At 39.6% G+C, this 27,358-nt stretch overlaps 1 protein-coding gene across 1 annotated transcript in view; it reads right to left on the bottom strand.

The window, feature by feature from the left end:
* The window catches only part of DNAH11 (dynein axonemal heavy chain 11), a 390,076-nt gene that overhangs the window by 212,686 nt on the left and 150,032 nt on the right, over window positions 1-27,358 (bottom strand). Inside the window, exons 36-42 of the mRNA XM_088833659.1 lie at window positions 25,537-25,675; window positions 20,773-20,865; window positions 19,339-19,533; window positions 18,427-18,504; window positions 15,576-15,708; window positions 13,554-13,681; window positions 12,946-13,094 (exon numbers count right to left, since the gene is read on the bottom strand). Of these exons, the coding sequence (XP_088689785.1) occupies window positions 12,946-13,094; window positions 13,554-13,681; window positions 15,576-15,708; window positions 18,427-18,504; window positions 19,339-19,533; window positions 20,773-20,865; window positions 25,537-25,675 (915 nt within the window). The remainder of the gene's footprint in view (window positions 1-12,945; window positions 13,095-13,553; window positions 13,682-15,575; window positions 15,709-18,426; window positions 18,505-19,338; window positions 19,534-20,772; window positions 20,866-25,536; window positions 25,676-27,358) is intronic.

Raw genomic sequence — 27,358 nt, 5'->3', positions numbered from 1 at the left:
CAGAAAGGCTTTTATTGAGCACCAGGCTTGAAAAGCAGAAATTCACGTACTCAAAAGCTTCCCCCTTCAACACAGCTTGGTCCAATACTTCAGGGACATGTTGAGTAGGTTCATTCTATTTCTCAAATGGCAAATATTAAAAATGACCCTTTATACACTTGTTTTAATGGCCATTCTTACCCAAATGAAAAGAATGTAAAAGAAACTACTAACAGCACTTAGAAACCCAACATAATAGAGGATAAGTAGGCCATTACCGAGCATTTATAAGGAAGTATAGTTTGTCATTTTCTAGAGCACTGAAACTATTTTCAGAGGGTAGGCTTTATTTATGAAAACAGCTTGGGGTTTTTCTTGATTAAAACTGGCACTGATTTTTAGTAATGAAAAATCAGTTACAAATAAAAAGGCGAAAATTTCATAGGGACTATTTCCAAGTCCCTCCTGTTCACTGGATTGAACATAACTCTAACCTGATAGCTGATAATGTGGTTCCTGTGTGTGTGTATGCTCAGTTGCATTCAACTGTCTGTTGGTCCATGGACTGCAGCCCACCAGGCTCCTCTGCCCATGGAATTTTGCAGGCAAGAATAATGGAGTGGGGTGCCATTTCCTACTCTAGGGGATCTTCCTGACCCAGGGAATCAAACCCTCATCTTCTGCTTGGCAGACAGTTTCTTTATCACGAGCATCACCTGGGAAGCCAATAAGTGGCTCTAAAATGGTATCTCACCCTTGGGTACAGGTATATAAATCTGAAGCTTATAAAATGTTATCACTTACACTCATATTTCTAACATATTAATAAAATAATGTTTGTCAATAAAATGAAACATGACTTAGTTGCACCCACAGTAGTCTCTGGAAAGAAACTAACTGTATGATATGACATGAAAAATGATTGCTTAAAGAGTTCTCATCAAACAAGAAACAGTGATCACAAATCCATGCAGCTGCCACCAGAGACAGTGCAGCCAGATCAATGACAGCAATATCTTGCTTTAAGCAAATCAGATTGCATATTTTTATTATCAAAAGAAATTAAGGTAAAATGATTATCTCAGCAAAGGCTCCCTCTGATAATCGTAAGGCTTCATGATGGAGTTTTATTAATATTCAACTATCTAAACACAACTGCTTGATTTATGAGCTATCAACTATTAAACTTTTTCAGGTCAAAGAGGAATGATTTTCAGCTGAAGTTCAGTTGCTTGATGGTAACTGAAAGGTCACTTCTGGTGCTCTCCGAGTTGCATCCAGTGGGTGCCACAGAAGAGTGGAATAATGGAATACGGTTGCTAGGTACTCAGAATGAAGACCACACCTACCCCTTAGCTACTCTTTTTATTCTACACAAGCTGGTAGAACTGAAGTCTCAGTATCCAGAGCTTTTTTCGGTGGGGTATGTGTGGGGGGATTATTTAGGGAGATGGAGCTCTAAGTCAGACTGCCCGATCTCTATCCATCCTTTAACTCTGTTCCTTGGGCAGGTTAGTTAATGTCTCTGTGCCTCTAGTTTCTTAACTGGCAATGGAGCTGATGATGACAAGCTTTCCCTAGGGTTGCTCTCAGGAGCAAATGAGTTCTCATGTATTAAGTGCTTAGATTAATAACTGACATATAACAAATTTCCAATCAACGCTACTCATTAGCACAGAGTTGGTGTAATTGGGAGAACTGGGTTCAGATCCTGGCTTTGCCTCTCAGCTCATCTCCTAAAGGCAGTAGTGTCCTGCAGGGCAGGCAGTGCTCTGCTGGGTTTAAGAAATTCTACCCCAACTCCCCACCTCTGTCTTTGGTCTCTGTGAGGGCAGAAGGCTGTGCAGGGCTAACTAGGAGCTGCAGCCTCAACAAAGCCACAGAGCAGGGAAATGCGCTTTGCACTTAGGTAACAACTACCTCATTGACCCTCACTGGCAGTAGCCAGTCTCAAAGGGAAAGCCCACCAGGCCCAAGAGCAAATGACGCTGTTGTACAAATTATTCCCACAAAAAAGAAAGTGAATTCAATCAAACCAGGAGATGTGGTAAAAGTTGAAACTGATTGGAGGCAAACAAACAAACAAAAGAAACAAAATGACCTCTGCCAGCAGTCAACCACACCATATAGCACTGGAAGTTAAGAAAAAAAGCGTCTGTATTATTAAATATGGACAGTTGAAAATACTATGTATAAATTACTGCTAAATTTAGTAAACATTAAAAGGCAGCAAATTATCTTCAAAGCTATAGATTTGTGCTATTGGCAATTCCTTCCACCCTATTTCACGCAAAATTTTCTCATGATTTTTAAAAGATGCTGTAGGTTTGAACATAGCCAAATGAAACACACTGCTACCATACAACATACAAGTAAAAACATCATATATTTATTCCTTATTTACCTATGAGTTCACCCACATCACTGCCCCTGCCTCAGGAAATAGCTGCCTTAATGCAACAGATGCCTTAATGCATCACCTTAATGCTAATGTTTAGGTCACTAACAGAGAATCTGTGGCTCATGGTGCTTGCAAATCTGTTTCATATGGGCAACCGTGTTACACCTCCTCCTTCTCCAGAAGTCTTATAGGTACATCACTCCTATAGGAACATCACAGGAAGTCTACAGCCCTGTAGTTGAGAAACTATAAAGGCAGCCAAAGTTTTCAGGCTTCTGAAGCTATTATTTATTTATTTCTCTAAGTCTGGCACTGGGATCCCATCATACAGCACAAAAGGAATTCGGAGCTCTCTATAGTTTGCCCCTCATGGCAAGATTTTGTTTTTCTATCATTTATGGTGGCCTAGAAAATAGCAGAAGTTGAAAAGGACCTACAGATCAGCAGTATACATTGATGACTTCTGAATCTGTATGTTTACACATACAAACAGAATCCAAAGATGGGATTGTAGGGATAGAAGACAACAAGCTCATCCAATGTAGGTGAGTGAATGAGTGAGACAAAGGTAGAATGATATTTTCAACTAAATTATTAGAGAAATGCAAATCAGAAGTACAATGAGGTACCACCTCACACCAGTCAGAATGGCCATCATTAAAAAGTCTACAAATAGCAAATGTTGGCAAGGATATGGAGAAAAGGAAAACTTTCTACATTATTGGTGGGAATGCAAATGGGTCCAACCACTATGGAAAATAATATGGAGGTTCCTAAAAAAAACTAAAAATAGAATTGCCATATGATCCATCAATCCCACTCCTGGGCATATGTCAGGAAAAAACTAAATTTTGAAAAAAAATACATGTACCCCTATGTTCACAACAGCATGATTCATAATAGTCAAGAAATGGAAACAACCTAAAAGTTCATCCACAGATGAATGGATAAAGAAGATGTAGTGTGTGAATACACACACACACACACACACACACACACACACACATACATAATGAACAGTACTTAACTGTTAAAAAAAAAGAAAGGATGCGGTTTGCAGCAACATGGATGAACCTTAGAGATTATTATACTAAGTGAAGTAAATCAGAAAGATAAAGACAAATACCATATGATATCACTTACATGTGGAATCTAAAATAGGACACAAATGAACTTATCTGTGAAATAGAAATAGACTCACAGACACAGAGAACGGACTGGCTGCCAAGGGGGAAAGAGGGTGGGAGGGATGTTTGGGGTTGGCAGATGCAAACTATTATACGTGTGTGTGTGTGTGTCACTGAATCACTGTGCTGCACACCTGAAACTAACACAACACCTGAATCAACTACACTTCAAAAAAATCAAGTTTTTACAAGAAACATTTTCAACTAAAATAACAGAGGGAAAAGTATGATCTGAAGTTGTGGCTCCCAAAAGCTAACTTCCAGGAATCAGACAAAATTTCAGAAACATTCCTGCCTTTTCCTTTCACTATGTACAAGCTATGCGATACGCAGTTTGGTAGATCGCATTTTCAGTTATGCTCACTTTAAATAATTATAAATGAATTTAGTTATTCTCTGTTTTTCTGTGCATTTTATTCCTTTCTACTAGGAATAATTCTCACTGATGATAATTTTCATAAATTTACCTCTAATTTCTCTCAAGATCTCAACAGATGTAGGAGTCTTTCAGTAAACTTACTTAGAACTCAGAATTAAAATAGTATTTGATTCAGCTAGTCACTTACTGATATGATTTTAAGGATGTTGTTTGACTTCTTATCTGTAAAATGTGGACATAAAATTATGCATTTAAATAGCTCAGTGAATTTTAACAAAAAATGTTCTTAGCAGGTTAAGTAATAAGAGCATTCTATTTATTCCTTATTTGGAACATAGTATTTCATAATCTCCTCTATCCAAAATAGCTTATCAGTTTCCACATATGAATTAAGAAAAAAATATTTCCTAACTCTGGACACTAAAGGTTCTAAAAGCAATGACATACCAGTGGCAATGAGCACTCTAGCATCGTATCTTGGATTCTAAATACTACTCTTTAGACAAAAAACAGTCACTCCTGGCTCCTTAGAGAAATGGCTGAATGTAGGGAGTGTAGGGGAAGGAAAGTCTGAGATGAGCCAGAAGCATCTGGCTCAGCTAGAAAGCAAATACATGGAAGGAGCTCCTGCTGGCAAAATTTAGGACAAATTGAGCATGCAAAAGAATACTGTTGGCAATGATTCATAATCCACTGAACTAAGAGAAAAAAGAATCCATGAATAGAAAATGACACTCCTCAAAAAGAAAAAGGAAGGGGGAAGAGAAGAAAAAGAGAGAGAGAGGAAGTAAGAGTAGAAAGGAAGAATAGAAATAGTTTTTCTATTTACTAAAAAAAGTCACTTAATACACAGAGACAGAAAGGTGGACCCACTTTGCAACCACTTTGCCAATATCATTCTTTGAAATATCTGGCTTCTTCTCTTCAAAATTCTAAATGTCATGAAAGAAAAAGGGGGATAGGTATTCTAGATTAAAGGAGAAGACAAAGATAAGTAAGTGCAATGCATGGTCCTTGTTTTGATGTTGGATTAAAAAAAAAAAAAAGCCACAGAGGAAATCCCCAGAGTAGCTGGGAAAAAGGTGGATAGGTATTCTAGATTAAAGGAGAAGACAAAGATAAGTAAGTGCAATGCATGGTCCTTGTTTTGATGTTGGATTAAAAAAAAAAAGCCACAGAGGAAATCCCCAGAGTAGCTGGGAAATTTTGAAAAATCACTGCTTTGATAATATTATAACAAAGATAAATTTCTTAGTTATGTTTATGCAGGAAACACTCCAGTTCTTAGGGATGAACTGTCAATGTCTCCAACTCACTTTCAGATAATTCAGCAAAAATAAAAGTAGACAATTTATGTCTCTCTCTGCCTTTGAGAGGGTGTGTATGTACAGCCAAAGGGAAAGTAAATTGGGTAAAATTGTAAAAATTGATAACTATAGGAAAAGACTGCATGGTTATACAATGTACTACCTACCATCTTTTTTAACTTTTTTTAATATTTTTTAACACTTTCAAATTAAAAAGTTGGGGGAAAACTGAGACCTTAGATACTGGTTTTGGAAATTACATTAATGATTATATTGATCTCAGAGATAATTATGGATTAAATGAGTCAATACATGTAAAGCTATCACATTTTAAATTTTATGACAGTAAAGTAAGGTAACAAAGTATCCGATAATATGGTGTAAAAAAATACCCCTCCCAATTGAAACAGTCACTTTTTCATAGTACAATGAAACTATCTGGCAGTAGGAGGTAAAAATGTAAAAATATCCTGTACAGAAGATACCCACTATTATGGATAAAGAACTGGACATGGAACAACAGACTGGTTCCAAATAGGAAAAGGAGTATGTCAAGGTTGTATATTGTTACCCTGCTTATTTAACTTACATACAGAGTACATCATGAGCAATGCTGGACTGGAAGAAGCACAAGCTGGAATCAAGATTGCCGGGAGAAATATCAATAACCTCAGATATGCAGATGACACCACCCTTATGGCAGAAAGTGAAGAGGAACTCAAAAGCCTCTTGATGAAAGTGAAAGAGGAGAGTGAAAAGGTTGGCTTGAAGCTCAACATTCAGAAAACTAAGATCATGGCATCTGGTCCCATCACTTCATGGGAAATAGATGGGGAAACAGTGGAAACAGTGTCAGACATTATTTTGGGGGGCTCCAAAATGACTGCAGACGCTGATTGCAGCCATGAAATTAAAAGATGCTTACTCTTGGAAGGAAAGTTATGACCAACCTGGATATTATATTAAAAAGCAGAGACATTACTTTGCCAACCAAAGTCCGTTTAGTCAAGGCTATGGTTTTTGCAGTAGTCATGTATGGATGTGAGAGTTGGACTGTGAAGAAAGCTCATCACCGAAGAATTGATGCTTTTGAACTGTGGTGTTGGAGAAGACTCTTGAGAGTCCCTTGGACTGCAAGGAGATCCAACCAGATTCATTCTAAAGGAGATCAGTCCTGGGTGTTCATTGGAAGGTCTGATGCTGAAGCTGAAACTCCAATATTTTGGCCACCTCATGATAAGAGCTGACTCACTGGAAAAGACTCTGATGCTGGGAAAGGTTGGGGGCGGGAGGAGACGGGGACGACAGAGGATGAGATGGCTGGATGGCATCACCGATTCAATGGACATGACTTTGAGTGAACTCCGGGAGTTGGTGATGGACAGGGAGGCCTGGTGTGCTGTGAGTGATTCATGGGGTCGCAAAGAGTCGGACATGACTGAGCGACTGAAGTGAACTGAACTGACCTGGATGGACCCTTTAGTCACACAGAGGAAAATGAAAATCTACTCATTGATTTTAATTAGAACCAAACCTCCATAAAAACAAAATCTAATGGTAAAGAGGGGTTTAACTTTCTCAAGAATGCAAATCAGGTGAACTCTTCTGTCATCCTAGGACCTCTGACTTACTAGATGAAAGTCCTTTATCATTTAGACAGGGGATTTAGACAGCCTCTGTTAGCACAAACTCCATATGTTACTGAGACAATGACAGAGACCTTGGGAACCGTGAGATTTACTACTGAAATCAGACCACACCAGTGGGGGTGAGGGGTCTCATGAATGAAATGGGGTACCAGGGCTGCCTCTGCTCTCTGCATGGGAAGGTCAAGGGACACTGGAGAGTCTCCTTCATCTAGCCCACAGTCAACAGAAATATCCTAGGAGCCAGTCAAAATCCTAGCTGGAGAAAGCAGCTGTTAGTCTAAGAAGAACTCTCCATCTTAGACTTTAAAAATCAGTCCTTCCCCTAGCTTCACAGAAACCTGAGTATGGCTCACTTGACTGTTGAGTTAGAAACTGAGACTTTGAGTAAACAAATCAGTACACAGAAAAGTAGCTTGGAGAAGTGCATGAGTCAGGAGTCTGGCAGGGAATAGAAGTCACCCTTGAATTAGGATAATAGGGAAGGATCAATAAAAGGACTATTGGGAAAGGTAAAGGGCTACCTGAAACTGGAAGTAAAGAATCTCAAGGAGAGATTTAAGAGGAGCTTCTCAGGTGGCTCAGTGAGTAAAGAATCTGTCTGCAATGCAGGAGATACAGGAGACACTGGTTCCATCCCTGGGTTGGGAAGATACCCTGCAGGAAGGCACAGCAACCCATTCTAATATTCTTGCCTGGAGGATCCCATGGACAGAGGGGCCTGGTGGGCTACAGTCTACAGGGTCGCAGAGAGTTGGACACGACTGAACATGCATGCACGCTGATGAAGGACAGTCATCCTGTTGTAGTCCTACGGCGAGGGAGCCGGAGGAATGAAGAGACCTCACTCTCCTTTCTCCCCCTCATTTGCCGTCAGCGCTCCCCATTGGCCAAACCAACCAGAAGCCAGAGGGCAAGGAACGTACTGATGTGGTCCACACAGGACAGCCACTGGCCGCACAGAGCAGGGTGGAGCGGTAGAGAGAAGATAGCCGACACGAGAAGCACACCATCAGCAGCACTGTTCACGAGCAGAGCGCAGATGTTCCCACAGCACAGAGTGGGATCATGGGAGAAGGTGACAAGGGACCACCAGAATAAACGATGAAAAGTGTAAGCATCCGAAAAGCAAGCGAGTGGGCATAATAAACTTGCTCTAAATCAAAGCATCACTGCTGTTCACATATGCATACTATACACACACACACACACACACACACACACACACACACACAAGCTCACTAAATGATATACTTACACCTAAGTGCTCCACGTGAGCCTTTATTATTTATTCACTTAGTCAACAAATGTATGTTTTTACATGTGCAAGGCACGAACAAGGTAATGTCCGACTAAAAATGACAACTGGATAAAGGTGCTAATTTATTTTCCGTTCCGTCGCTCAGTCGTGTCCGACTCTTTGCGACCCCCTGGACTGTAGCCTACCAGGCTTCTCCGTCCATGGGATTCTCCAGGCAAGAATACTGGAGTGGGTTACCGTTTCCTTCTCCAGGGGATCTTCCCAACCCAGGGATCGAACCCGGGTCTCCCACATTGTAGGCAGACGCTTTAACCTCTGAGCCACCAGGGAAGCCCCCTAATTTATTTTAGATTAGCTTAATTAATTAGCACTAAATTTAATCACTAATATTTTCTTCAAATAGTCAAAAATAATTTTAGCTTTTTTAACACCTAAGATTAATAGTTCAGTTCAGTTGCTCAGTCATGTCTGACACTTTGTGACCCCATGGACTGCAGCACGCTGGGCTTCCCTGTCCATCACTGACTCCCGAAGCTTGCTCAAACCCATGTCCATCAAGTTGGTGATGCCATCCAACCATCTCATCATCTGTGGGGCACTTCTCCTCCTGCCTTCAATCTTGCCCAGCATCAGGGTCTTTTCCATAGAGCTGCTGAGCAGATGATCCACAAACTGCAGAACAATTATACCAAAGATATTCTCTCACACTGTTAAGAAAGTTCTTGGACCAACAACAGATTTCCCAACCTGGGGATCCAGCAGAGGGGACGGAGAATCCCCAGGGAATTTGACTTTGGAGGCCAGTGGGATTGGATTACAGAAGTTCCACAGGACTAGGGAAACAGACTCTCGGAGGGTAGAAACAAAACCTTGTACACACCAGGAGAAAGGACCAGTGTCCCGACAACAGACTGAGTCAGACTTGCCTGTGAGTGTTCAGGAGTCTCTGGCGGAGGTGTGGGTCAACAGTTTGGCCTCAGGCCAAACAACACAGAGGGAACACAGCCCCGCCCATCAACAGAAAATTGGATTAAAGATTTACTGAGCATGGCCCAAACACCCTCTTCCAAAAACACAAGAGAAGACTCTACACATGGACATCACCAGATGGTCAATACTGAAATCAGACTGATTATATTCTTTGCAGCCAAAGGTGGAGAAGCTCCGACAGTCAGCAAAAACAAGACTGGGAACTTACTGTGGCTCAGATCATGAACTCCTTATTGCAAAATTCAGACTTAAATTGAAGAAAGAAGAGAAAACCACTAGACCATTCAGGTATGACCTAAATCAAATTCCTTCCAATTATACAGTGGAAGTGAGAAATAGATTTAAGGGACTAGATCTGATAGAGTGCCTGATGAACTATGGACAGAGGTTTGTGACTTTGTACAGGAGACAGGGACCAAGACCACCCCCAAGAGAAAGAAATGCAAAAAAGCAAAATGGCTGTCTGAGGAGGCCTTACAAATAGCTGAGAAAAGAAGGGAAGTGAAAAGCAAAGGAGAAAAGGAAAGATATAAGCATCTGAATGCAGAGTTCCAAAGAATAGCAAGGAGAGATAAAGCCTTCCTCAGCGATCAATGCAAAGAAATAGAGGAAAACAATAGAATGAGAAAGACTAGAGATCTCTTCAAGAAAATTAGAGATACCAAGGGATCATTTCATGCAAAGAAGGGCTCAGTAAAGGACAGAAATGGTAGGGACCTAACAGAAGCAGAAGATATTAAGAAGAACTATACAAAAAAGAGCTTCACGACCCAGATAATCACGATTGTGTGATCACTTACCTAGAGCCAGACATCCTGGAATGTGAAGTCAAGTGGGTCTTAGGAAGCATCACTATGAACAAAGCTAGTGGAGGTGATGAATTCCAGTTGAGCTATTTCAAATCCTGAAAGATGATGCTGTGAAAGTGCTGCACTCGATATGTCAGCAAATTTGGAAAATGCAGCAGTGGCCATAGGACTGGAAAAGGTCAGTTTTCATTCCCATTCCAAAGAAAGGTAATGTCAAAGAATGCTCAAACTACCCCACAATTGCACTCATCTCACACACTAGTGAAGAAATGCTCAAAATTCTCCAAGCCAGGCTTCAACAATACGTGAACTTCCAGATGTTCAAGCTGGATTTAGAAAAGGCAGAGGAACGAGAGATCAAATTGCCAACATCCACTGGATCATCAAAAAAGCAAGAGAGTTTCAGAAAAACATCTATTTCTGCTTTATTGACTATGCCAAAGCCTTTGACTGTGTGGATCACCACGAACTATGGAAAAGTCTTCAAAAGATGGAAATACCAGACCACCTGACCTGCCTCCTGAGATATCTGTATGCAGGTTAGGAAGCAACAGTTAGAACTGGACATGGAACAACAGACTGGTTCTAACTAGGAAAAGGAGTACATCAAGGCTATATATTCTCACCCTGCTTATTTAAATTATATGCAGAGTATATCATGAGAAATCCTGGGCTAGATGAAGCACAAGCTGGAATCAAGATTGCTGGGAGAAATATCAATAACCTCAGATAAGCAGATGACACCATCCTTATGGTAGAAAGTAAAGAAGAACTAAAGAGCCTCTTGATAAAAGTAAAAGAGGAGAGTGAAAAAGCTGGCTTAAAGCTCAACATTCAGAAAACTAAGATCATGGCATCCGGTCCCATCACTTCATGGCAAATAGATGGGGAAACAATGGAAACAGTGGCTGACTTTATTTTTGGGGGGCTCCAAAATCACTGCAGATGCTAATTGCAGCCATGAAATTAAAAGATGCTTACTCCTTGGAAGGAAAGTTATGACCAACCTAGATAGCATATTAAAAAGCAGAGATGTTACTTTTCCAACAAGTCTATCTAGTCAAGGCTATGGTTTTTGCAGTAGTCATGTGTGGATGTTAGAGTTGGACTGTGAAGAAAGCTGATCGCCGAAGAATTGATGCTTTTGAACTGTGGTGCTGGAGAAGACTCTTTAAGAGTTCCTTGGACTTCAAGGAGATCCAACCAGTCCATCCTAAAGGAGATCAGTCCTGGGTGTTCACTGGAAAGACTGATGTTGAAGCTGAAACTCCAATATTTTGGCCACCTGAAGCGAAGAACTGACTCATTTGAAAAAGACCCTGATGCTGGGAAAGATTGAAGGTGGGAGGAGAAGGGGACAATAGAGGATGAGATGGTTGAATGGTATCACCGACTCAATGGACATGAGTTTGAGTAAACTCCAGGAATTGGTGATGGACAGGGAGGCCTGGTGTGCTGCAGTCCATGGGGTTGTGAAGAGTCGGACACAACTGAGCAACTGATGTGAACTGAACTGAGCATGGCCCTGCCCATCAGAACAAGACCCAGTCTTCCCCCACAGTCAGTTTCTTCCATCAGGAAGTTTCCATAAGCCTCTTATCCTTATTCCTTAGAAGGCAAACAGAATGAAAGCCACAGAAAACTAACCAAACTGATCACATGGACCACAGCCTTGTCTAACTCAATGAAACTATGAGCCATATCACAGTAATTCAACTTTATGCCCCAAACACTAATGCCAAAGAAGCTGAAGTTAAATGATTCTATGAAGATTAATAAAAAGTTCACAAAACAACAAAAAACACCAACAGTTAGATTAAAAAACAGGCAATGGACTGAAATGGTCACATCTCCGAAGAAAATATACAAATGCCAATGAACACATGAAAAGATGCTCAACATGATTAATCATTAGAGAAATGTAAGTCAAAATTGGAATGAGATTCCATTTCACACCTATTCTTTCTTTTCTTTTTTCACTTCAGTCGTGTCTGACTCTGTGTGACCCCATAGACGGAAGCCCACCAGGCTCCCCCGTCCCTGGGATTCTCCAGGCAAGAACACTGGAGTGGGTTGCCACTGCCTTCTCCAATGTGTGAAAGTGAAAAGTGAAAGTGAAGTCGCTCAGTCGTGTCCGACCCCCAGCAACCCCATGGACTGCAGCCTACCAGGCTCCTCCACCCATGGGATTTTCTAAGCAACACTACTGGCGTGGCTTGCCATTGCCTTCTCCGTTCATACCTATTAGGATGTTTCTATTATAAAATATAGAGAAAACAACAAGTGGTGGTGGGGTCATGCAGAAAGTGAAAATCTACTCCTCTACTGATGGGAATGTAAAATGGTGCAGCCATAGTGGAAGAGAGTATAGTGGTACCTCAAAAAATCTGAAATAGACTTGCTGTATGATCTCTAACCATTCTGCTTGTGTGGATATATATCAAAAACAATTGAAAGCTGGGACTCAAAGAGATTATGCCCATGTTCATAGAGGCATTATTTGCAACAATCAAAAGGCTGAAGCAGCCCTAGTGTCTACAGAAGGATGAATGGATAAACAGTATGATATATATATATATATCCATATATACATTCCATTGGGTATATATTCCATTCAGCCTTAAAAAGAAAGGAAATTCTGGCACCTGCTGTAATATGAACGAACTTTGAAGACATTTTACTAAGTGAAATAAGCCCATCACAAAAAGACAATTATTATATGATTCAATTTTTAAGAAGTACCTAGAGTATTCAAATTCATAGAGACAGACAGTAGAAAGGAGCTGGGAGGGGTACTGTGTAGTGACTATGGGGTTTCAGTTTGGGAAGATGAAAAAGGTTTTGGAGACGGATGGTGATGATGGTTATACTACAATGTGAATGTACTCAATGCCATTGAACTCTATACTTAAAAACGGTTAAAATGGTAAATTTGACATTATGTATATTTTACCACAATTTAAAAAAAAAAAAAAGCCATACTCACGGATTCCAGCCTAAATCTTGTGGGTTCACATACAGAATACCAGCTCTGGAAACAGTAGCTGGGGTTGCAGTCCTCAAGTGATGAATCTCAAAGAGCAGCTTCATAGAGGGAGTCAGAGCTATGCGCTCATTGCTGGTCAGTGTCAGTACCTGGACAGAGCAGCACAGCAAGAAAGTGGCCATTTCATTAGGGAGCAAAGGCAAGGCAACTTTTCATAACAGCAAGAAGTCCTCACCCTCCCCCCATCGCCCCTGCCCCCAGGAGGAGTGCCAAAGGCTACATATGAGCTCACTGCCCAAGTTAGAAATGATCACTGCCTGAGTTAGAAATGCAGTCTGAATAAAGATATCAGTTCACCCCAGGGAGCTCACTGACCCCTGAGGAACAAACTCATCAACATGCACTTACTCATGCCAACTTTTAAACAACTATGGTAATTATCTAAATTTAAGACTTTTGTTTTAACAGTTGATTACATGAAAAGGCCTGAATACCATAAAAAATAAACTTTATTCTGAAATATCACAATTTTAAATTGTCCTATTGAAACTCATACAAGTATAAAGATCTGAGACCTGCATTTTATGGTAAACATTATTTCAGTTCACCTTGTTATCATCCATGACAGTGTTTAGTGATTCAATCCACATGGGATCAATATCACCATCCAGGACTATCCATTTAGGTCCATCATGCCTAAGATTTGCTTGTTCTCGCAGAATGGATGAAAACAGACCTGTAAATTGAGAGTAAACAATCCTAATGTACAATGGGGTTAATTGCTGTTCATTTCTAAAATAAATTTGTGTTAATTGTATTGGAAGTTCTTTTATTCAGTAAGTAAGTTTGCACCTCATTCAGGTGGGCAAACAGCAATGCTTTTTGAGCCATACCTGGGCTCTTGAGATCACTGGGCAAGTTTCACTTCTATGAGAAGGTTGCTTAACGTCTCACACTAAGCAACCGCAAAGATCAAATAAAGTGCCTTCCTTGAAGAACATTTGTGGAGACTTACAGCAGGTGATGTACATGAAACTCAGAAGTTATATAAGTGAAAACAGTATCCTTTTTTTTTTTTTCATGCACATGTATTCAGTATCTATTTTGGGCCAAATATTAGCTTATTCCACCTTTATCAGTTTTTCCATAACATTATTCAAGAGAGATCATTATAAACTATTCAGAAGTGTGATACATTTCTTTGAGAAATTAATTCACTAGCATTGTAAGACGTTATTATCTCACAAGATGTAAAGATAAAACATTTTAAATTCACATTCTTGCTATGTATGCTACATGGCATATTTAATAGCTGCTGAGTGTTCAAAACTCAAGTATATAATACTACAGTGAAAAAAAAAAACTGTATTGAGGCAGGTATGTGGAAGATTTTGTTTCCTGTGAAGTGTCTTGTGCAAAAAAGAGTGACAGTCAGAAAAGAACCTGCCATTATCATTCACAAAAATGTCAGCAACATTTCTAATGGACAATGATTTGAAAGGCTTCCACATATTTTTGGTGTAAACAAATTATTATTCCCTTCCTGCCACAGTCTTTAAAAAAAAGCTAGAAAGCTTACGAGAGTACATTCTGATTGTCCCACAATTAAGGAAGCAGTGTGTACATATTAGGAAGGATAATGATGAAGTCAGCTTCTTTGACAGGGTCATCAGGAAGGTCTTTGATGCGCTATGTGACCTGACATTCCAGTAATGTAAGGGAGCAAGCCATGCCAGCATCTCCACTGCTGCAGACAGTGGGGACACCAAGTGCAAAGGCCCATGATGGGAAGGTGCTTGGCAATTTGGGGCAAGAGCAAGGAGGCCTGAGCATATGTGCAAGTAAAAGGCAGAGAACAAGAAACAAGGTCAGAGGTGGGGAAGGGGGACTCCATCACATAGAACCCTGTAGGCTTTGGATAAAGGCTGGATCCTAATGCTGATGAAACACACTGGAAACTTCAAGCAGAGAAGTTACATTTTGAAGAGCCTCTGTCTACTGCATGGAAAATGAGATTCTTGGAGACCCATGAGGTGTGACCCACTGCTGGTGGTCTGGACTCATGTGGAAGCTGCAGAGAAGGTGAGAAGAACTGGAATACAACACATACGTTAAAGATAAAGCCTATAGAATTTGCTGTGAGGTTGAATGTATGGTGGGAAAGAACTCAAGGATGATGACAAGGTTAGTGCATTTATGGAAATGAGAATATAAGAACTGATCTTAACAAAACAAAGGAATCTGCTTGTCTGCAAAAATGGTTTCAGGACAAGAAACATGTTCCAAGGACTTTGGAACTTAGTGTCTTGCATCAGGTACTGCATAAATATTTCTTGAAGCATTTGTGTTGACTTCTCTTCCGGTTTACAGGGAGCGCTGACATAAATAATGGGGGATAAAATATACAGCTTTGTGCATGAACCTGCTGAATGCTAATCAACCACTTATTCAAATCTGGGTTTAATTTATAGGTTATAACTGCTGTTGTGAGCTGCTCTATTTCCAATAATGCCAACCCATAAACATTAAATCTACAGCCATGACTAAAATTGGCTTGAACTAAGAAATGATTTTCTGGATTAAAAAAAAAAAGAACTTTTTAGCACTTCAAAAGGGGAAATACTACTTGCCGTCTTTCCATTCTCGGGTAGCATGATGTATGAAACCGAAGAGTTCATCTGTTGTCACAGCTTTGGGGTTTAAGTCATTCCAAATGGGTTTCTGTTTCATGTTAGCATATGTTCGGTTTAATGTTCTCAAAATCTAGGGGAGAAAAGGAAAAAAGCTTAGAAAACTAATACTAATGTAAGCCAAATGAAAAGCAAAAGATTTCTGAAGGGTTTTCCTTATGCATTATATGTTCCTATATATTGAGTGTATTGAGATTGGGAAAACATTTACATGTGTATATTTTCACTCCCATCTTGAAAACTTTAATCCTACAATCCCTGAGGATCAGTTCACCTGATTCTTTCCACAATGTAGACTAGAGAAAGTCACCACCATCTGAGATTTTTAACCACATGTGCAAAGTAAAGGCCTGTACATGTTATTCCTGTGCATGATGTTAACATCCACTCTGCCTATATTATTCGGATGGTTCTTAAAATTTAGCCTGCATCCAAAGAGCGTAAAAGGCATTAAAAGAGACTAATAGACCCAGTCTCAGAGTTTCTAATTTAGTAGGTCTCAGGTAGGACTAAGTTGAGTTCTAACAAGGTCCTAGGTGATGCCTATGATGCTTGTCTAGCTGTACTGTGAGAACTGGTGACCTAGAGCAGTAAGTTCTTAACAGGAGACTATCTTGACCTGAGGGAGGAGGACGTGCTGCTGGGCATCTTGTGGGCAGAGGCCATGGATGCTCAATATTCAATATGACAGGCCAGCCCCCAAGACAAAGACTTAGCAGATCCAAATGTCAATGGTGCTGAAGCTGAGAAACTCTGATCTAGGTAATTGAGGAAAAGAAGCTTTGAGGCTAGGAATTCACAGAATAGATGCTTAATGTTTTGCTGGTCAGTCACTCAGCTGTGTCCGACTCTTTTCAACCCTATGGTCTGCAGTATGCCAGGCTTTCCTGTCCTTCATTACCTCCTGGAGTTTGCTCAAACTCATTTCCATTGAGTCATGGACATCACTTGATGACAAGTGATACCATCCAACTTCCTCATCCTCTGTCGTCCCCTTCTCCTCCCGCCTTCAATCATTCCCAGCATCAGGGTCTTTTCCAGTGAGTCGGCTCTCTGTATCAGGTGGTCAAAGTAGTGAAGCTTCAGCTTCAGCATTTTAGTCTTTCCAATGAATATTCAGGACTGATTTCCTTTAGGATGGACTGGTTTGATCTCCGTGCAGTCCAAGGGACTCTCAAGAGTCTTCTCCAACACCACAGTTCGAAAGCATCAATTCTTCGGTGCTCAGCCTTCTTTTTGGTCCAACTCTCATATCCATACATGGTTACTGGAAAAACCATAGCTTTGACTATACAGAACATTGTTGGCAAACATGTCTCTGCTTTTTAATACGTCTAGGTTTGTCATAGCTTTCCTTCCAAGGAGCAAGTGTCTTTTAATTTCATGGGTGCAGTCACTGTCCACAGTAATTTTGGAGACCAAGAAAAAATCTGCACTTAATACATATCTGCTTAATAAACTGACCCTTTAAACCAAGTATCTCCCCAACTATCCTTTTTGCTTTCTCTGAAAAGCCATGGCTTTTATTTTAGATATTATCATCCTTATCTCCTCACAGGGGTTTAAAGGACTGACAAACAATTGCCAAATACTTCCGAATACTATTGTTGCTAAATAATAAGGCCCCAAGCTTTGATGCTCCAGTTCTATCAGCTTAAATAAAGGTTGAGTAGAACAGAAACAGAATCAGTGAAGACTAGATGAAAGAAATTGAATGTCTTAGGAATATTGAGCTTCTATTTTCAGAAACCATTAATCTACTGAAAATGATAGAACTTAATTTTATCCTTCCTTTCACCATAGCCCATATCTGAAACTTACTCTACCAAAATAATTACAGGTCTATCAGTTAGTTATCTACTTTAATATTTCAATTATTACATTTTTCACTAGAAAAAAGCCCTATACCAGGCCTCCTTTTAAAGTGTACCACTCTGAGTTCTGATCTAAACATTGGCAAGTTCTATAGACATCCATGCCCTGAAGTCTCTCGTGTGCGCACTACACTTATTTTTAGTCATTGGTTACTAAATATGTTTCTATCCAAGCACCCTCAATGAAAACACATGCAGTTCTGCCTATACCGTCTGCCAAGCAAGTAAAGTATGTTTCCAGGACTGTCAGTAAGACCAAACAAAATCAAGCAATGAACTTAAAATGGGGATGATAACACCTGTGGACTCTCATCATTGTACAAAGCAAATCACATCGTGCAATGAGCACAGCACGTAACAGGCACCTCAAAAACGCGGCTTTTGCTTCCTCCATTGCTTTTCAAGTTTTTCTTTGGCCCTCTAGAGAGTGATATTGAAGAAAACTATTTGGGTTTTTCTCAGTGATATGGGAAGAAGAAACTAGGATAACTTGGAAAATATCAGAAAATAGTTTTGACAAATGTGGATAGGGCAAAACCAATCTTGTAATCTGGGTATCTTATTCTAGAGTCTCTCAATATATTTACTTTGGATAAAAGAATTCAGGTATATTACTGGAGGATGCATAAGACAGGAGGGCATCTAAATGTGTGAACAGGATGCTACCTCACGGGGAAAGCCCAGTCCTCCTCCATTTACTCCTTGAGAGCAGTGTTCTGCTAATTCCGCTCTCCTTGTCCTCATTATAAAGGAAAAGAGTGTCAGTTGATCAGAGAGCAATATCGGCGTCTCAGATTCTAACCTCAAATTATGAGCAATTCACTGAAGGGAACTCTCAAGTAGAACTGAATGCAGGCCCCACTCTTATGCCAGTTCTGTTCGCTTCATGGCTGAAAGCTCACAGGTGTTCACCATACCTTACTCTTCCCGGTGCCTGCATTTCCAACGACGAAGACAGAGTGTCGCACGGCCAATAGCTCCTCAAGCTGCACAACCTACAGACCGAACAACCAGACACTAGTGTTCTTTTAAAAAAAATCTACCCCATTTTTGCCCAGTTCTTTTCTTACAACTCAAGCCAGACTCCACCCGCAGCATTATATTCTGGGAAAATTCAGAGATAACAAGAGCAAAGTGTAGTTTCTCCTGGTTCTCCCAGTGTAGAATATGGGGATGAGAATGAAGGATAACCATCAGTTCGTGAGCCACGGGCACAGGCAGAAGTGAAGTACAGAAGTACCTGGTACATGGCAGGAGTGAGCGTGAAAATCAGTAACACTCATGAACTGTGACCAGAAACAGTATATGGCCAATACCACCTATAACTAATGACATATCCTCCGAAACATCTAAAACAGATGCCCTTTATGTATTTTAACACTCATGTATATTCACAATATCCCAAATGAGCAAGCATAGGCACAAGCCTTCGAGCAGTCAGATAATGTCATACATATGGACATTTCTCCCTGCTTACAAACATGTACTAATGATTTTATTACTTCCACCCTTCCTTAAGATGCGGAGAAAAGATAGCAAAATTAATTTTTGCTGCATACCAGCAAGGAATTTTATAAACTAATGAAGTCTGTTCACATTGAAAACCATGACTTAATCATATCTGTATATGTTCACCCTCTCACAAATGGGACGATATTTATATTTACTTTAGTAAAGACTTCCATATTAGAATGCTGTAAAGTATGTATAAAGAGCATCTTAAGGTCAGTGGAACATGTAAGGCGATGCTTTGGCTGAGTATCACATCACTGCAGTTATGGGCACTGAATATCCCAAGGGCTGGCATGACAAGGGGACTCTCCTTTTACTTTGAGGATGAAGCTTTCCTCAGGCTGCAGGCAGAGCTCCACAGTGGACTGCCTGACCATCCGTTCAAAGTCGGGTGCTCTCTTCCGGGGCACATCCAGGGATGGAAACAGGTCACCAATGAGGCCCAAAAACACAGAGGTATCATCAGTCACTATTTTAGGCATATTGAAGTCCCTTAATGCTCTCATGAGTACCTAGAAAGGAAGACAGAAAACTTTTCATAAAAAAGCTGATACAAGGTCTAACAAGCACATCAACAACTAAAGATGTTATTTTTAATTTTCATATCTAAGTCATGAGATAGACCCTGTTCTCTATTAGAATGGCATTCTATCTACAGGGAGGGTAACTGCTTATAAGGTCACATTATCAAAACAGGAGGGAACTCTGCTGATGCCATGGGTAACCTCAGACTAAAGCCAGCCAAGGGGCCCTGTCCCTTCCTTGACAATGTCTGGATCTTAAGGCCTGAGGTGCTTCTCTCTGTAATCTGCAAACTCCAGGATATAAATTCACCAGGCCCATCAGATCATTTTATTCAGAATACTCTGAAAAATCTCAGAATGATCAATTCCACCCATTTTTAGCTTGGACTTTTGTTCTGTATTGGTTGAAAACCAAAGACGGCTTTAGATATTAAAAGCAGTAATCTGAACATCAGGATGACTTTCACACAAAAAGGGAAGTGTTCCAACAAAAATAAAAATATAGCAAGAAATTACAGGAAAACAAACAAATGACAATCTTGACCCAATCATGAATTGTGACTGAGAGGAAGAAAAAGATTGGAAAAAAAGACGTAGAAAGTCACATGATAAATATCCCTTAACATGAAAAGAAACTCAAAGGAATAGACCTTTTTTCAAAATTGCAAGCCATACTGCATCTTCACAAAGGCTGTGCATCAATTACCCTCACTACTTGTTTAATAGAGAAAAGTGCACAGTGTGGGTGTTATTGTTTTTCCCCATGAAGGAGACTGGAACATCCCCTTGTTTCTCTAAATAACTGGTTAAGTATTTCACTGGTGTCGGGCAAGCATCCTTCCTGTTGCTTTCTTCCTGTCCATCCCATGAAATGAACATACTTTCTTCCATTAGATTATGTCTTCATTGACATTTTTAGGATTATTATCCCAACTCAATCAGATTTTCTAAATGCTCCTCAGATAAAATCAAACAGTGATTATTGAATTATTTACGACTGTCCAAATACTTTTTGTGGCTGATATTTCAAAAGCACTTATAAAATCATATTTTCTTTCATATATTCATATCCTTTTACTCAAAAATACTTGTGGTCTTGTATAACGTAAGAAATGCCAGTCCTCAAAATATCCTGTATTAAAAATAGATGTGATCCTTACATATACTTTTCTTTGTACGAAGTCATCTAGTTATTCACTCAACAAAATCATATTAGCACTGCAGTACCTGATCTTCAGGTCTATTTTTATCTCCTCGTTTCAGGGAGCCAGCTACAACCAAGACAGATTTAATAGCACGAAGTCCCCAATCATAATGATCCTAAAATCAAAACACAGATACATTCTTTCAAAAATTTTATGAGGGACTCAGATTCTCATTCCAGAAGGAAGAGCTTAAGGCTAAAATAACAGAATTCACTTAAACACGTGTCTTGACGATGTAAAGTAATATTTTTCACCCCTCCTTGAAATTTTAAAAATAATGTCCCTCCACTGTCCTGCTTCTTTTGCCTGATTCTCTGCCTCTGTCAGCAAATCTCTTCTTTCCGTGGTGTTCAGTTGCAGTATTTGCCCAAGGCTCCACCTGCCTGCCTCCCTCTGTTCTCTCAATGAACTTGCCAACTCAGGGGTACAATTACTCCCATGTTTTACCTCCAACCACAAGCACACTCCTCTTGTCCACCTGGGGCCCTGCTATTCTATCTCCTCCTGGTCCTGGCTCTCTAATCTCCCTCATTACTCTCTTTCTACAAAAAATTTTATTGGAGGACAGTTGATTCACAATGTTATGTTAGTTTCAAGCAAACAGCAGAATGATTCAATTATACATATACATGTATCTACTCTTTTTTAGATTATTTTCCCATATAGATCATTACAGAGTATTGAGTAGAGTCTCCTGTGTATACTTATTCGGTGGCTCAGTGGTAAAGAATCCGCCTGCAGTGCAGAAGACACAGGTTTGATCCCTGTGTGGGGAAGATCCTCTGGAGAAGGAAATGGCAACTCACTCCAGGGGAAAATCCCATGGACAGAGGAGCCTGGTGAGCTACTCTCCGTGGGGTCACAAAGAGTTGGACATGACTTAGCAATTAAACAACAACAACATACAGCAGGTCCTTATTAGTTACCTATTTTATACATAGTAGCAATGGCAACCCACTCCAGTACTCTTGCCTAGAAAATCCCATGGAAGGAGGAGCCTGGTGGTCTGCAGTCCATGGGGTCGCTAAGAGTCAGACACGACTGAGAGACTTCACTTTCACTTTTCACTTTCATGCACTGGAGAAGGCAATGGCAACCCACTCCAGTGTTCTTGCCTGGAGAATCCCAGGGATGGGGGAGCCTGGTGGGCTGCTGTCTATGGGGTCGCACAGAGTCAGACACGACTGATGCAACTTAGCAGCAGCAGCAGCAGCATATATATGTCAATCTCAGTCTTCCAATTTATCCATCCGGCCACCTTACCCCCTGGTAACTGTAAGTTTGTTTTCTACATCTGTAACTTCATTTCTATTTTGTAGATAAGTTTATTTGAACCCATTTTTAGATTCCACGTATAAGTGATATCATATGATGTTACCTGCAGGTAAAGAGTGGAGGAGGGATAAATTGGGAGATTGAGATTGACATATACACTACTGTATATAAAAGAGATAACTAATAAGGACCTACTGTACAGCCCAGAGAACTCTGCACAATACTCTATAATGGCCTATATGGGACAAGAATCTAAAAAAGAGTGGATAAAAGTATAACAGATTCACTTTGCTGTACACCTGAAACTAACACAACATTGTAAACCAACTTTACCCCAATAAAATATTTTTAAATACGTTCAATGATTAAACCAACACCTCTTTGAAACTTTTACATCATCTCTGAACAAGAGTTCTTCACAGGCTCTGAGCTCCTGGAGCACAGACCCCAGGCTGATTTTTTGCCTTCTAGGTCCTAGCATGGTGCTAGGGGCAGAGCAGGGGCCTCAGGAAAGACATTCTGCATCAACTGAGTGGTTGTTTATAAATGGCCTTCTATCTACAACCACACAGAAACAACCCTTCTCTCTAATGTCTCCTGGCAATGCCTGAGGGAGTCATTTAACCTCTCCAAGTCTTACTATCATCATCTATGAAAAGGCAGATGGAAGTATTCATCCACTTTACAAGGTTGTTGGAGTAAAACCAGTTATTGCCTTGTGAGCACCGGAGCAACACATGTAAGTATAAATATGCCCTTCAATCCACTACTAGATAATAAAATCAATGTAGTGGGTCTTAACCATCATTTCTGTTGGTATTAAAATAGAAAATAATGCAAAGAAAAACACCACAGTGCACTGCAAACAATAACAGTAAGGAGTGCTTGGTGAAGATTTTTGTTTCGGTTGTCTTTGGGTGCGTGTGTGTATGCACTTATGTGTATACTGAGTCTCAACAGAAAAAAGTATTTTTTACTGTGGGTCACAGCAAAAATCATTTCAAAGCCACTGATATAGAAATAACTAGGGCTTGAGGAGGGAAGGAAGTGGGAAGAACCAACATTTGGAGGACACAGAGATTGGGGAGGGGGTAAGTCACTGCAGTAAAACTATTAAAGAAGAGAATGTATGAAAGATACATGTACTTCAAAGATACTAGTACTTCACAGCAGTACTAGTGCTATTTACAGTAACAAATATAGGAAGCAGAGCGAACATCCACTGAAGAATGGATAAAGAAGATGTGTACATATATTTATATAATGGAATACTTCAGCCATAAAAATAATGAAATAATGCCATTTGCAGCAACATGTATGGTCTTAGAGATTATCATACTAAGTGAAGTAACTCAAAGAAAAACAAATCTCACAGGATGTTACTTACATGTTGAATCTAAAACATGATGCAAATGAACTTATTTATAAAGCAGAAACAGACTCACAGACATAGAAGACAAACTTACAGTTACCCAAAGGGAAAGGGGTGTAGGGAGAAGTATAAATTAGGAGTTGAGATTAGCAGGCACAAATTACTATATATCAAATAGATAAACAACAAGATCCTACTGTAGTACAGACAACTATAATCAACATCCTTTAATAACCTATAATGGATAAAGTATGAAAAAGACTATATATACATGTGTGTGTGCTTGTGTGTATAACTGAATCACTTCTGCACAATAGTAACTTAACACTGTAAATCAACTATATTTCAATTTTTTTTTAAAAGGCGACTTGATGACACTCCTAAACATCTAAACAGTGCAAACAACTGCTAAAATAATCTTCACCATTTTCATTATTTTATTCCTTTGGTCAAAAATGTCCACTGATTTTTCTAAAATCCATTCCTACAGCTTAGAAAACTATCAGGATTGTGTCCCTAACTCAGCTTTTCTGTCCCGGATGAATTTCTTCCCCCTCATTTCCTCCCCGAGGCTTCTCTGAGTTGGAAAACTCTTTCCTTGCCTGTTCTGCCTTTACTCCCAGCATCCTCCTCCTGTAACTGGCTGCTGGTATCCTAGAAAGGATTAGAAAGGACTGAATTCAAATCATGTTCCCACCACTTATTACTCATGAGCTTCAGATAGGTAATTGACTCAGTCTCCTCATCTGTAACATGGAAAGAATAAGACTAAGCTCATAGTGTTTTTGTCATGATAATAAAGATAATACATGGCCCTGTTCTGTAAATACTGGTTCCTTTTTTCTTGAAACTATGATAAATTTTTTCACCCTCCATTTCTTTCTAATTTTTATGTCATGTATACTAAATCTCCTAAATAGATCTTTTTAAGACAGAAATCTGAGTGTTTCATTTGTTCTGTGTTTACCCCTTCATCATCAGCAGCAATAAATTTATTACTTAAATACAGTAAATGCTCACTAAATGTTTAAGTATGGTACTGGGAACGCAGTATGGTTGTAACTACATGTATCCTGGATCCAGTAACGCTGCTTTCTTCTGATGTTTTTCCATTATAGAATTAAAATGCTTTCATTGAAAAAAAATATAAATCATCACAAACAATAAGGAAAAATTCTAATACAATCTTATTACCCAGAAACAAATGTTAAAAGTCACAATGTATTTTCCAGTCACTTTACACAGAAAACACACAATATAACATACAAAGTACACTCAAGTTACAGATCACATCCCCAGTTTGGCATACTACTTCATTTCATATAACACTGTCATCAACATTTTCCACACACATTTGCCTCTCAGACTTTAAATTTCATCCCGACAATGGGTAATTTTAAATGAGTGTATCTGGCAGTATAAGTAATTGTATGGTTTTAACTGTGGTATTTTAATACTTAACACCCTGGAAAAACTGCAAAATAATGTCACTAGGAATTAACAAAAGGTCACCAAAAGACTGAAGTCAAAGGTGACCACAAAGCTAAATTTAAAAATGGTGATGCTCATATAAATGCCATTTTTTTTTTGACCGATCAGCAGATTCAATGAAACAGCAAGAAGCTACTGACTGGAGAATTAGTTATACATTAATTTGGCCCGTTTCAGAGACTAGAGAATTGCAGAGCAAAAATAAACACAAAAAAGTCAACTCTACCTTCAAAGAAAGAACTATCAACAAAATGAGAAACTCTTTAACTTAACATTTCTTGAGGGTTCTTCAGAAAATCAGCTTTCCCTGGGTCTTATGAACACTCCCACCATCTTTCCCTGAAAAATAACATTCCCACCAAGAGAGGCATCATAAAACTCATATCTAATTATAGCACTGATAACATTAAAAACAATCACATAGCCCATTGATAAAACTGTTTAAATAAATATAAAACCTTCAGATTTGTCTGTTTTTTTTTTTAATTGAAGAACTGTAAGGCATAGATTTTCAAAATCTAAGGGAAACTATAAAATTATTCCTAAAAGTCTAACTGTAATATGAGTGATAAATTACCCAGCATCCGTACTTCAGAAGCTGTTTTAATGGGGTGTAACAACCGGGAAAAAGTTACAAAAGACCCTCACCTGCTTGGACAGGAGCTTCTGGCAGAGTGTGTACAATGTGATAAATTTGCGGGCTAATGAGCGCGCGTCCACAAAACCCTCAGCAACTAACAGGATTTCACAGATTAGCTCGATGTCTGGGGCCACCATGGCACAGGGTCTACAAAGTAAATATGAAATTTTGTTTTAAAATGTGATAAGGAAATAAGTACAAATTGCTGAAATCAAGTGATTAATGCATACCCACATTCTAGCCATTCCCAAGCAGGTCACAATTACCTCTGTCAATCACAGCTAACAAGACCGTTCACTTCAACTAAAAAATGCCCAGGAGCTACTGGATACATAGACAAAGGTGGAAAATCTGAAAATGTCAGAAGCACACGTGTAGGAGTTGAAGGGAAATCTGTGGGTACATTCAGTAAACTTCCATTGTAAGTTGTTACTGCAGAAAGATAAGTGATGTTTTGTGCTAGAGGTCAGCCTTCATCTGTGGCCAGTGCTGTGCCAGTAAACAGTTAACAACTGACTCTCCAAAAATAGCACTTGCTGACTTTCAAGGAATCAGTACTTCCACCATGGCTGATTTCATCGATCAATACAGTATCACTGAACCTGGAGCAAGCGCGAAATGAGCTTGCACACCACCATACACACACAACAGACACAAAGTAACCTAAAAGCATAAGTGTTACTAAAATAGAGGAAACTAACTAGGAAATCATGAATTTGAATGTTTACCACCTTTGTCTTCCATAAATGTTAGTCAAAAGTTTACATAATTTAGCTTTTTATTAGTATCTGTACTGAACAACTACCTCACAAAATTCATGACAAGTTAATCATCAGTTCCTTCAAGCTCATACCAGTCATTTCCAACACTGCTTGTGGCCAGCTTGACTAGATTTTTAAGACGAAAACTTACCGAAAAATAACTTTCAAATTCCTTTTTTTGGGGCTGGGGGACTTTCAAAAAGTCCTCACAAGACAACTGCCATTAAAAGCAACATTTGAAAAAATTCCACTCAACTGAAGTTCAGTGCCAAGAAGGAGCCAGAGTAAATAGGTAAATAAGCCTGAATCTTAGACTTTTTTAAGCACGTATTTTATAGCATGTATCCCAGTCATATTTACCTATCTGTTTTTATAAGCATTATTGTGGTCTACTGTGTACATGTCTAATTTTTCATCCTAAAAATTCTCGAGTCTCTCTGGATCTATGTTATTGACTACTTCTACCTAAAGTAGCCCCACAATTTTCCCCACAGTTTCTAAGTAAATACAGGACAGAAAAGGCTAGCAAATTTGCTTAACTGGTATTTCCACAAATATTGCCAACTAATACTCAATGAGTATTTTGCGTATCATAAGGGATGCTACAGCTTTTCTGCACTTTCTCACTTAATTCCCTCAACTGTTCTTGTCCGTACTTTCCGTTCCGTCGCTCAGTCGTGTCTGACTCTTTGCGACCCCGTGGACTGTAGCCTACCAGGCTTCTCCGTCCATGGGATTCTCCAGGCAAGAATACTGGAGTGGGTTACCATTTCCTTCTCCAGGGGATCTTCCCGACCCAGGGATCGAACCCAGGTCTCCCGCATTGGAGGCAGACGCTTTAACCTCTGAGCCACCAGGGAAGTCCGTACTTTACTGAGCTGCAAACTAGGGTTCTGAGCAGTACAAGCACACGACTGAGGCCACATGCTGGGTAAGCAATGGAGCCATGATGCTTAGTTAGTATAGTTATTAAATACTTAGTTATTCATGCCTTCACTCATAAATACTATAGGCATCACCCAATTGTCCTTCACACTTCGCTGAGATCAATACTTGTCCCATACACAAA

The sequence above is a fragment of the Moschus berezovskii genome, chromosome 3 (assembly GCF_049115385.1).
Source record: "Moschus berezovskii isolate FMDL1 chromosome 3, NW_MosBer_1.0, whole genome shotgun sequence".
NCBI lineage: Eukaryota > Metazoa > Chordata > Mammalia > Artiodactyla > Moschidae > Moschus > Moschus berezovskii.
The sequence above is the reverse complement of the archived record's forward strand: the minus strand, read 5'-3'. Positions and strand labels throughout refer to the sequence as shown.